General features: G+C 43.7%; 1 protein-coding gene across 5 annotated transcripts in view; it reads left to right on the top strand.

The window, feature by feature from the left end:
- The first annotated feature begins 373 nt into the window (after nucleotides 1-373).
- The window catches only part of MAP3K4 (mitogen-activated protein kinase kinase kinase 4), a 114331-nt gene continuing 101896 nt past the window's right edge, over nucleotides 374-12808 (top strand). For 4 of the 5 annotated variants that reach the window (XM_059176605.1, XM_059176603.1, XM_059176604.1 and 1 more), the window contains exon 1: nucleotides 376-706. In XM_059176605.1, the coding sequence (XP_059032588.1) occupies nucleotides 555-706 (152 nt within the window). In that variant the 5' untranslated portion in view covers nucleotides 376-554. Of the gene's footprint in view, nucleotides 707-12808 lie in introns of all 5 variants that reach the window. The other variant, XM_059176606.1, reaches the window with a different exon arrangement.

The raw sequence follows: 12808 nt of genomic DNA, 5'->3' as shown, positions 1-12808 counted from the left end.
ACAGTATTTCTGAGGATGGCATCACCTCTGGCGGTGATCCATTTGCTTGTAAAGCTCACGGCCCACTTCCAAGGCTCGGATCGCCGCCTAAGCCAGGCCGCGCGGCCCCTCCCGGGTCCTCCGCGCACGCCCACCGCCCGCCGCCCGGCCGACCCGGCGCGCACGGCCCAGCGCACACGCCCCGCGAGCGAAACCAGGCGACCGCGGCGCGACAGCGGCCCCCGCGGCAAGGGGCTCCGACGTGCCTCCCCGGCCGCCGCCTCGGTCGCCCACGCCCGCGGCCCCCGGTTCCCCGCGCCCCTCCCTTCGCCGGGTCCCCGCCTGTCCGCTGCCGCGTCCGCGGCCGCCGCCGCCCTCGGAGGCTTGTCCCTCGCCGCCCGCCGTAGCCCGGCGCTGGCCGGTCGCCGTTTCCAAGATGGCCGCGGCGCGAGCGGCTCCTGCGGCGGGCTAGAGGCGGAGGCGGAGCCGAGTCACTCCCGCACTTCGGGGCTCGCGTCCCCCGCGCCAGGCTGCAGCTTACTGCCCGCCGCGGCCATGCGAGGCCCCGTGCACGGATGAGAGAAGCCGCCGCCGCCGCCGAGCTGGTCCCCCCGCCCGCCTTCGCCGTCACCCCCGCCGCCGCCATGGAGGAGCCGCCGCCGCCGCCGCCGCCGCCGCCGCCGGGACCCGAGCCTGAGCCCGAGCCCGAGCGCTGCCGGGCGGCGAGGTGAGTGGGGCTGTCGCAGCGGCCCGGCGCAAAAAGCGGGTCCCGGCCTGGCCCAGGCTCGGTCGGAGGCCGAGGGGGCGTGGGGGCCTGCACTTCCCGCCAGGTTTTGAGGGCTGCATGCAGGCTCCCGGGCCGGGCCAGAGGGGCGGGGTGCAACTCGGGACCGAGGGCACCGCGGCCGAGTCGGCCGAGGGACCCCTGCCCGGGGCACCGCGGGTCCGCCCGAGCTCCCAGCCTGCCCGCCCTGCCTGCAGCTTCACTGCGCGCCCCGAACGCGGCGAGGCGGGGAGCGTCGTGGGGCGCCCCGGGTTCTGCGGGAACTGTGACCTCCTCCCCGCCTCGAGCTTCAGGCCAGGGGCCGCGCTGCAGCTGCTCGCAGCGTCGCTAAACGCGAACGCCACCTCTTGTTTGCCCCGGTTCGAGTGAAGGAGTGGACGCTCGTGGAGCCGACCCGCTCTGGCGGCTGCCCCGCGTTCTCCGCCCGCCCGCCTTTTGCACCCCGCTTCCTCGGCCGGCTTTCTCTCCCGTGAGAAACGGCACTTCGTGTCTGCAAACGCGCAGGTCGGTTTCTCTTCCTGGGGGCCCTCGACCGCCCGTGCTGCAGGCGCCGTGCGGCTTGTCGCTCACACGTGCACGTGAAGTCAAGGACTGATTTCTCGAACTTTGCCACCGCCCGACGCTCTAAGCTGGAACTTCGGTACGCAGAGCGTTTGTTGCATTCTGTTCCTTCGAGACTGTAGTAATAGTAATTAATTTTATGTCTTTTTTTTTTTTTTTTTTTTTTTCTGTCTGGAAAATCAGACTCCCCGTAACGAAGAGCCTGCCTCGTCTTACGTGCCTGTGTTTGTGTGTTCTAATGTCCTCTTGTTCGGGTCGCAGAGTAAACTTGCAAACTGCTGCCCCCTGTCCCTTAGAATGAAAATACTTGCAGAGTTCCTCTTGCATCTTAATTGTCTTGCTCTGTACTTCCAGGAATAAGGCAGATAAGTGTCCTCTTTATGTTTCCTCCTTAACCCAATTTAAAACGAGTTCTGTAGCTGTAGTTAGGACTGAACACGGGAACCATATCCTGGCTTGCCGACCCAGTCAGTTCAAAAGCGTTTGTTTTATTTTTATAAAACTTACTTTATAAGCTGTGAAAAACATCGTTCTTCATTTTCCTAACTTCGGAGATACTTTTGTGAACTTTTAAGGAAGAATTTCTCTAAATAATATGACACGGTGTAACGGGAATTCATTTTGTTCCTTTTGAGGACGTCTAACATTTTTAGAAGTTTTGTCAGGTAGCTTATTGTATAAATTTGTTAGTAGATTATCTTTGAGCATTTTGACTCATTTAAGTTCTTCTGTAAGAGTAATAACAGTGAACACTTCTTAACCACTTAAAATGTGCCATTTTCTTTGCTTCCTTAATTTGTATAACCATCCTATGGAGTAGGTCCTGTTACCTCTCTTTTACGAGTGAGTAAACTGAGGCATAAAGGTTAGGTGTTTTGTCTTAAGTTTTCACAGCTAGTCGAGCTCAAGTCTGGCTGCACATTGCACACCCTTAAACACCTTGCAGAAGAGGCATGATTTTATTACCCAAATGGGCAGATCAGGGCTAATAAATCTGTTTAATGGAACTTTCGGAGAAAATAGATGTGAACCTTCTTAGGTAAAAGTAAAAAGCGCAAAGAGACGCGGTAATGTGCCGAAAAATCACTTTTTCCAACAGTAAAAAGAAACTCTGATTTCTTTTCAGCCGGGTTTTTGTCTGTCTTTGTTATAATAAAAATAGGTCAGGATAAATGGGCTTCATCCAACTTCAAGGGAACAGCAGTGTGTGGAACAAGAAGATCTTAGAAATATTTTTCTTAGCAACATTACAGTTAATTTTACAACAGCAAATCTGTGAAACAGATTACTTGAAAAGCTGTGATTTTGTCTTACACACCCTCACCCTCATTGGACCACCACCTCTTCAGTATGCAGCGCTGACCTGTGACACACAGACAGACAACACATTTCACTGCTGGAGACCGATCAGGTGGTGGTTTATGCTACCAGGTTAACTGGTTTTGGGACAGACAGAATAAACACTTTTTTGCCACCTTTGTTCGTGTACCTTACATTACCGTGTCATTGATTAGGAAGGGTGCTCTAATGCCTGGGTCTTTGTAGCGTGCAGGTCTGCACATGTCGGCCAGTGCACCCCTGTGGCAGGTGCGGGCCCAGCACATCTGCTTGGTGTGTGCTGACGTGAGAGTTGTGCAATCACTGAGGAGGACAAAACAGGCTGAGAAGTGATCGTACCCTGTTACAGTGTGCTGCTCTTTGTCAGTCATGGATACTGCTTGTCCTTATTTTTGGTAAAGAGTCGGAAGGGTAGCAGTTGTTAGTGATTTAACTTAGTAGTAAACATTTCTTATAATTTCTTTTTCAGACTTCTGGGTCATTTGTAGGTGGATCCTGAGATTACAAGGAGAGCTGTTAAAACTAGTTTGGAACAATTCTGTGATTTCTTGAAGCGGCACTTAAACAGAACTTAGATATTAAGGCTGATAAAAAGCTGCTCCTATCTAACTTTTCATTTAGAATATTTCTGTTGCAATAGCCTCGTTGTTCTCACTTACTGACCTCGAAAAGTACATGTTACATGAACTTAAAAAATACCTTTTTTTTTTTCCTAAACCGAGGTACTTTTATTTACTATTTATATAATACGGTTCTTGTAAGTTAATTTGAAAAAAAAAATGTGTTTCACTAGTCAAAGAGTACTTGAATATGCTGTCAGTCCTAGGGAATTTGATCTCTCTCTCAACCTGAATGTCCCCTTTGAGCCCACATGTTTCAGTCTTGACATTGGATGTCACCTATTCTCCCTAGAGAAATCCACCTTCTGGTGCCGCTGCAGACTGCCTGGGCGGCGGCAGGCATGGGCGTGGCTTGAGGCCATTACAGCAGGAGATCCCACTGGCGGGGGCGGCGCAGGGCAGAGCAGGCCGGACCGTCTGGCAGCAGTAACAAAGGGCTCCAGTGATGGCAGAAGCTTTCTCATGTTCTGAAGTGGGGACAGCTTGTCTCTCAAGAAGGACTTTGTGCTTCCCTTTAATTGTCATATTATTAGAAGTTGCTTCTACTTCCTTCACATGTCTTCTCTTGGTGTCTTGTCAGTCTTGTTCTGAGCTCTTCCTGAGAATGGGGGATATAAGGTCTTGACTGCTTACTGGATACATTTGCTCTAATAATTTCCTCTTACATAATAATTCCTCATTCCTTGATGATTATCTTTTTACTCATAACATTCTGTTGTCTCAGCCTTCTTATTTGGGCGGTGTGTGTTCATTTTAAAGACACCTGGATGCTGCGGATCAGTGGGCCGTTGGAAATAGTTTCTTCGAAGGGAAAACAGAAGAAGTGTCAGACAAGGAGTTTGGGCAGTGTCTGCTTTTTGACCAGGCATTGCCTTGGCAGGATAAGATAAGCAAGGTCCAGGTCCTGTGTTTCACCTGCTTCTCAGCTCTGTCTGCACGTGGTGGGCCAGTGCATTCTTCTGCTGTAGAAAGCCGGAGTTTAGCTAAGAAATTGATTGGTGAACGTGACATCAAGGGAAATTAGTTGAAAGATTTTTGTGACTAGTGTTAACAGACCAGGAAGGTTGGCTTGTATACCTATGAGATGTATCCCCTTCTTCTAGTAGGAGAGGCGTGTAACAAACTCTTAGGCTTTCATTTCCTTAGACTTGAGAGGCTGCTTCACCCCCCCCCCCTTCCCTTGTCACTAACTTCCCTGTTAGTTGGGTTATAGTGTGTTTGTTTATAATCTTCAGTCTTACTTTAATTAGGTTCGGCCATACCTTGCTCCTCTGTCCATTCTTTGAGGTATATTATATCTTTGTCCCTTAAAGACATTTGTTGAACCCTCAGTGCTAGATTTTTACTAGTGGTAAGTCACAGAAGGTCACCTAATGTCTCCACCCACCCCATAATCCACCCTCTTGCTGCCACCCCCCCACAAAGAATCCTGCGGCATAGTTTCTGAGAAAGGTGTGGCGGAGATGTCCGTGGTTGGTGCTTTCATAAAATGCTTTTTGACTCTTGTGAGTATTATGTTCAAAAAAAGATCAGGATGGTATGTGGTTTTTCTGGATTTAAATCATTAAATTGAAAAAAATGTAGAACCACATTAGAATTCTATGCAGCTATTAAAAACCATGTTTTTAAGGGATATTCAGTGACATGGAAAAGCTCATGACAGAAGTCCTTCTAGAAAAGTCTTTATAGATCAGTGGGACCTGAGTATCCAGTTTTTAAAACACTGCAAGTGGTTCTAATGTCTATATACTCATCACTGCGTTCAGTGAGAACAGATTATAAAACAGTATTTGCAGGACATGGGAGCCAAAACTTGAGGTGGCTGCTCAGATGGTATATATTTCTCCACCAGTTATGTCTGTCCTTCCTTTGTCCTCACTCTCCCCCATTGTCCTCCCTTTCTCTGTCGGCTCTAGCTCCCTGGTTCAGGTTGGACATGCCCTATTTTTACGTGTTCCTGTCTGTAGGGGTGGACACTTGACCCAAGCCAGGCCATCAGGATTCTTTCCTAGGATTTTTAGAATTGGAGCTGGAGGGGAGTAATGCTCTTTTAATAACCAAAATACATATAATGTGGAGTTTGGAGCCTGGAGCTAGCTCCTGGAAGCTGTAGTCAAGCTCATGGAGAAGTAGTTTGGTCTCAGACAGTAAGGTTAGCCCCAGAGAAAAGGCAGAGAGGCCAGAAGAGCTCTTTGGCCAATTTTTAAATTCTAGATTCACCTCCCTTTTTTTCTTGAATCGGTATGTGAGTTAATAGATTCTGTATTTTTGCTTAAACTCTTAAACTCTGAATAATTTGAATTGGGCTTCTTAATCCCCGCAAATGCTCATTATGATCTCATTTAATAAAAGTGTATATGTGCACAGAAAAAAGATTGAAAGGATCCATACTAATTGTTTCCTAAAAACTTTTTGTGGTTAACGTGTTACATGTTTTTTTATAATCAAAAGCTAATTATAGAGCGTAAATTCTTAACTAGTACAGTTATAATTTTAAGTGTCCTTTGAATTATTATTAAAATTGAAACTGATGGGGCATCTGGGTGGCTCAGTGGGTTAAAGCCTCTGCCTTTGGCTCAGGTCATGATCCCAGGGTCCTGGGATCGAGCCCCGCATTGGGCTCTCTGCTCAGCGGGGAGCCTGTTTCCCCCTCTCTCTCTCTGTCTGCCTCTCTGCCTACTTGCCATCTCTGTCTGTGAAATAAATAAATTTTAAAAAATTTAAAAAAAATTGAAACTGATGGGATTCTGCATTTTATAAAGAGAATATGGTTGCCAAATTTTAAATTAAATTATCTTAATTACTTAAGTTTTCTTTTTTCAAAAGTGTTTTTAGTATCTGTGAACTAACTGAGCTGACTATATCGAGGTGGTTTGCTTTAATTATTTAGTTCATCCTGGGTAACAGAATTTGTAGATTAGAAGTAGTATCAGCAATAAAATGAGGGGCTTGCTTTATGATGATCTTTCATGTTTGTAGTACTACTATTTAGGATCTATGACTGTATCTTCATCATGTATATTATGTTAAAATGCTTTCCCCTTTTTAAGAGGCACATGCAAAGCCACTGTATTTTAAGAAGAAAGTAGGTGTGGTAACTACATTCTTCCCATTTCCCACAGACCTCAGACTCATGTAATGGAGTGCAATTTGCCTTTAGATATTTATTCTAACAGCATAGGCAAAATGGGAGTTTGTTTTTTACCTGTAAGAGTATTCATTTGTCGTATTTTGCAGAGATCAGTAGAAGTATTAGTCTCATGGATCATTTGGATGCCAAATGTTTATAAAGTAGCAGGGAAAGCTATTAAGAATATATTAGGCATTCTATCAAAAGCATTTCATAAGTGGATTTCATTTCAGCATAATTTCAGAGGAAATAAACCTTCTGTGGAGAAAAGTGGATACTAAGCTTTAAAGCTGATCAGATTTGCTGTTTTCAGTGGAAGCCTTTTGTGCATGTGAGCAGGCTATTTGAGGGTACTGCTGAACTGTAGAACCTCTGAATAGGACTTACTAGAGGATAGCTAGTTTAGAGATGTAAAATTAATAGAAATTGTCAACCTTTTTACCCTCTCAGTGGGAATATTTTGGAAGAGAATTTAATACATGTATTATTTTTATTGTACCATTAAAAATCCTAAAGCCTTTTTTTATGTAGGAACCTAAAAATGTAGGTGTAACTTGGGTTTCTTTAGTTCTTATTGAAATAAGGAATTAAGTGCTTACAGTGCAAGTCGTATGGCTGGGAGGATCGTTAGTGTTTATTTAGTCCAACCTCTCAGCCATTGCTTGTAGAATTACAAGAACTGGAGCTGGAAGGGAGTTCAGAACCCTGCTCTGTATTTTAGAGATGAGTAAAGCAGTGTGGAGAGGCTGCTGCTTCCCCAAGGTCACAGCTTAGGATCCAGGTCTCCAGGCTCTTGCTTCCCTTTCTTTCGTGTCGCACTGTGCTCCCCTGGTTAGGTTCCAAAGCTAAAGGTGCTCTTCAGCCACCTGACTGCCTAGCTGAGCAGCAGCTCCCGCCCACGTGACTAGTTACTCGCCAAATGTGGAATACTATATTTTCTGGATTAAGTAGACTGTACAGGATACAGCAGTGATGAAAGATTCATTTTCAGAAAAAAAAATGCAACCTCTTCCCCTGCCGAAAAATTGTACCAAGCTCATTGTATATACCTCTTTTTTTTTAAACCCACAAAACTTTCCCAGAGTGGAAAGGAACCAATGGTGAAACCTTTTTGTTTATCTTGCTGTTCTTTTCTGTACTCAGTCTTTAGATGAAGCAGACAGTAAGATCGTAATTTCTGTTCTGTGGTGGTGATACTGAACTCTGGCTGCGACTGTGACCTACAGTAAGAAATAAATGTTACAACAGTATGTGTGTGCTATATAAGCGAAATAAAAGTTTATCAAGTAATGTTTGACCTTTTAATCAATGTATGATGCTCTCTGATAATTCTCTTCTGTCCTGTTAAAAAAAAATTGTCCACAGTTGATCCATTAAATTGATTTTATTACCCACAAATAGGTTGTGACCCTCACTTTGAAAAATGTGGCTCTACTAAAAATAAAAACTGATGCGGTTGAACTTTGTCCCTTGTCCCTTGAGATTGAGTCAGGAGAATGGCTTATGCACTAAGTGCACTAAGTGATCATTTTGAAGAAGCTGGGCAAGGCTATGATCTGCATATTTCTTCCTGGAAACAGCATTATTTCCCGAAGACAAGACTAATAAGAGTGCATCTTACCCTGGCGGCTCAGGGCTGTTCTCTTCGTTGCTTATCCTTAAAATATGTTACTGTAAGGACGCCTATGTAGCTCAGTGGGTTAAGCGTCTGCCTTTGACTCAGGTCATGATCCCAGAGTCTTGGGATCAAGTCCTGCATCCAGGCTCCTTGCTCAGTGGGGAGCCTTCTTCTCCTTCTGCTTGCTGGGGTCAGGGGTGGGGGTGGGGAGGCTTGTGGTCATGCGCACAGGCTGGCTCTCTCTCACGGATAAATAAATAAAACCTTAAAAAAAAAACCCACAGGAACTATAAAGATGAGTTTAGAATTTAGGATTAATTTCAAAGTAAAATTGGGGTTGGAATATATCAATACCTTAGGCAGTTTATTTTACTCTAAAACACTGATTTGTATTTAAATTATTTCAAATAGAGTGGACCCTAAGTGGGGGGAGCCCCATTTTCCCTTGCTGTTTGTGTGTGTTCGCATGCGTGCCATGTGTATACAGCAGTTTTCAGTGCCGTGAAGTTTATTTATTTATTTTTTTTAACAGATGAATTTTTTTTTTTTTAATTTGACAGACAGAGATCACAAGTAGGCAGAGAGGCAGGCAGAGAGAGAGGAGGAGGCAGGCTCCCTGCTGAGCAGAGAGCCCGATGGGGGGCTCGATTTCAGGACCCTGAGATCATGACCGGAGCCGAAGGCAGAGGCTTAATCCATCTTTAAGATGGAGTATTAGGTTATAAGATATTTCAAGTTTTAAGACTTTTTTTTTTTTTAAAGATTTTATTTATTTATTTGACAGACATCACAAGTAGGCAGAGAGGCAGGGAGAGAGAGGGGGAAGCAGGCTCCATGCTGAGCAGAGAGCCTGATTTGGGGCTCAATCCCAGAACCTTGAGATCATGACCTGAGCTGAAGGCAGAGGCTTAACCCACTGAGCCACCCAGGTGCCCCTAAGTTTTAAGTCTTGATACATTATGACATCTCTGTTTTGAAGGTACTAAGTTGTTTTACTCATACTAATGTGAAAGACAAGAATGCACTGGATAATCTCAGTCACAGAAGCATAGTGTACCAAATTGTTATGAGTTACAGATAGCTTAAGAGAAAAGAGAAGGAAGTTCCTTATTCATAAAATAAAACATGAGTACAGCAACAGTATTCCAAACAAAACCCACAGTCATCCTTCATCAGTGCATTTGCTTGTAGGCAATTCTGGTTCTGTCCGATGTGCAGTTAGCAGTTTTATGAATCCACCTTCTTGACTAGAGTTTGAGAAATCCTGACTCAGCCCGCTGGCATGGTCTCAGAGTTGTTTGAACATGCTATCTGAAGCCTACACCCAAAAGTACCTGGCATAGTCCTTTTCCCCAGGCTTTGGGACAACCTGTCTTTTTTGAAGGTGGACACTCTAGCCTAGAGATGATCGCAAGTATGCTTTCAGGGAAACAGCAAAGTAAAACAAAAACCTATCTGAAGGTGATGGAAAATGCAGAGTGACTCTGGTTAATTTATTACTGCTAATTTTCGAAATTAAGTTCTAGTAGGGATTCATGATGAGGTTAAGGCATTTGATAAAATTTGGGTGTTTCTGTGACATGCAAAACAAGGTAAAAGTCAGTCCAAAATCTTTGGACAAAATATTTCTAAACATAATGATTAACTCTGCTGTCAAGAAAGAGTGGATATTGTGTCTAATTTATGAAAATGGAAAACACATAATATTTATAGAGAAAAATCCTCATGTATTTCACATATAGTAGTCTTGATATAATATGCCAACAATGTACTAAACATGTATTTGGAATATACCAAGAATATATCAAGTGTATTAAGAGATTCTGTAAATCTGGAGTAGGTCTTAAACATCTGTGTATGTGTAAAACTCCATGGGTAAGTGATAACAATTTCCATTTGAGAACCACTGGCCTAGAAGATCCTAGATTCAAATTAAAGCAGTTGTGACTAAGTGAGCAATAGAGGAAACAACTGAATTAGGCCTGAGAGTATGTCTGTCGTCTAATATCCAGGGTAGCTCTAGCAGCCTGAGAAACAGAAGTGTGTCACAGACTGTGCCGGCATTGACAGTTCTGTGGGAACTTCTCATACAGCAAACCATTTTTCAAATATTTCTGACATCATAACCCGGACACATTTAAGCATCTGCTCTGATTCAGTAACTCACCAATAGTAATGCATCAGATAAATCTGTTTCTAGCCACTCTCCTTTTACAAGATGAAAAAACAAATCCTTTGTGATTTTCCAAGGCCCCTGTGGGAAATCTCAAAGACAGTTTAGGTATGAAAAAAAGTCCCATTTAGGGTTTAATTTTGGGAAGGCAGAATATCAAAAGTCGGGAGTTTTGAACATTTTAGTTAAGATAGGATTATGGATTACCAAGAAGTGATGCTTGAAATATATATTTGACTGAAGTGACAGTGAAGATTGTAAAAGTAAACATAAAAGGCAGCATGATTTTGAAAGACCTTTCCTACAGGAGAAACTTTTGCTTTCTTAAACAATGAAGGACATAGTATTCAGGCAATTCAGGCAGTGTGGGAACATTCATTAATGGAGACTGCCTCAAAGAGGAGGGAGAGAACTTGTTTTATGAAAATGGAAATCAAAGAGAAGATAAGTTTGGGTTTTATTTCCTCATATGCGAGGACATGGTGGCCCTTATGGATAGCCATTCTTGGAGCACGAAGGGTGGGGTTTCTTACTCTTTGCTCTCATCCAGGAGCACAGGACTCGGATAAGATCGAACGGTTACCACAGGTGATGTGTATAAGGGCCCAGCTCACTGTTGTGTTTTATTTATAACATTGAGTATCTTCATTTGCACTGAATAGTGTGAAGTAATTTATTGAATTGTGAATATCTGGACATAATTTTTACAGGGTCAAAAAATGCTAGTTTTTCCTCTTTTCAAAAAATTTCTTTGGGGGCACCTGAGTGGCTCAGTTCGTTAAGCAACTGCCTTCAGCTCAGGTCATGGTCCCAGAGTCCTGGGATCAAGTCCCATATTGGGCTCCCAGCTCCATGGGGAGTCTGCTTCACCCTCTGACCTCCCCTCTCATGCTCTCTCTCACTTTATCTCTCTCTCTCTCAAAATAAATAAATAAAAATCTTTAAAAAAAAAATTCTTTGGTTCATATTTATTTTGGTGCTTTTGCTCTTGAATAGACTTCATTTTTATCTGCTTAATGTTTGTTTATTTAATTTCTTGAAATGAGCTTTGAAAGAGTAGTATTTCATCAAATATGGGATATCCTTGATTATAAGATGCACTATAGTTTTATATATCATGGAGGGAAAAAATACTGCAGTTGAACTATGAGACAGTGCAGTTTTAAATCAGTTGTAGGAAGCAGTGTGATAACAGAGATGTTAAAATGTAGGAAAATGTATGTTTTAAAATCAGTGAAATAGGAGGAGGTCTCTACTTTTGCCATTTAAAAAAAAAGTTTTTATTTATTTGTTTGAGAAAAAGAGAGAGGGGGGAAGAATGCTCATATGGGCTAGGGGGTGAGTCAGAAGGAGAGAACCTCCAGCAGAGTCTGTAGTGAGTGCCAAGCCTGACATGGGGCTGGATCCCACAACCGGGAGAGCATCGAAATCAAAAGTCAGATGCCCAACCAACTGAGCCACCCAGGCGCCCGACTCTTGCTATTTTGAAACTTAATGTGTTATATATGGTAGTGTATATACAGAGGAACCTGCTGGCTTCTTCAAGATCCTGATAAACTCACAAAGAATAAAAAGAAAGTGGGGTGGGATAGAAAGAAAGTGGAGTGTAGGGACTGCCTGCGTACGATTTGGCATAGTCTTAGTCTACCGGTAGGAACCTTTGTTGCGTAGCAAGCACTGTGCTGACTCCCATTGAGTGTTTTCTAATGTTTCTATTCCAGGAAGCCCTTTGTGATCATAATTAATTTAACCAGTCCTTTGTTGGACTTTTAGGGTGTTTCCATTTCTTTCGCTATTATAAACAACAATGTTACGAGCGTTCTTTTTAACTCAATCTTTATGTATATCCGGGATGTTTTATTAGGATAAAATTCTGAAAATGCGGTTGCTGTAAGAGTATGCATATATATATATATATATATATATATATATATATATTTAGTTATAATCTGCTATTCTTTTAAGTACAGAATTTTACACAATTGATTTATTATAATAGAGGCAACTGGACAGGCTCTTGGCAGAATTTGATAATACAAAGATCAAAGAGAGGATTTGACCAATTAGGCAGGACGTGGTAACTTCCTCAGGTTGTTTTGTTTTAAATTTTTGTGTACTATTTCTTGTTATATAATGTCACACAGATATTTGTGTGTTTGTGCAATGTGAGTAGCCTGACCAGTTATCCAGAAGTGAATGTGCCCCTGGTGGCGATCGCCTGAGTGAGGAGGCAGATCAGGAGCGGCGTCCTGGGAATCCGCTCTGGCCCCCACTCCGCCACTTTCCTGCCCCTTCTCATCCTCCAGACCCTCCTCGTCCGCTTTCATGCCGTATGCTGTGGGTGAGATTCACCTGTGGTGTTTGTTTTGGGCAGCAGTGGTTCTTTTGCTTTCTGTAAAATGTTCGTCCCTGTGGATGCATCGCAGTGTATCCATTCAGTATTTTTTCAGCCATAGTAACCATTTTTTTTTTTTTAAAGATTTTATTTATTTATCAGAGAGAGAGAGGGATTGAGCGAGCACAGGCAGACAGAATGGCAGGCAGAGGCAGAGGGAGAAGCAGGCTCCCTGCTGAGCAAGGAGCCCGATGTGGGACTTGATCCCAG

The sequence above is a fragment of the Mustela lutreola genome, chromosome 6 (genome assembly GCF_030435805.1).
Source record: "Mustela lutreola isolate mMusLut2 chromosome 6, mMusLut2.pri, whole genome shotgun sequence".
Lineage (NCBI taxonomy): Eukaryota > Metazoa > Chordata > Mammalia > Carnivora > Mustelidae > Mustela > Mustela lutreola.
Note: the sequence above shows the minus strand (reverse complement) of the source record. Positions and strands in the feature narration are given on the sequence as shown.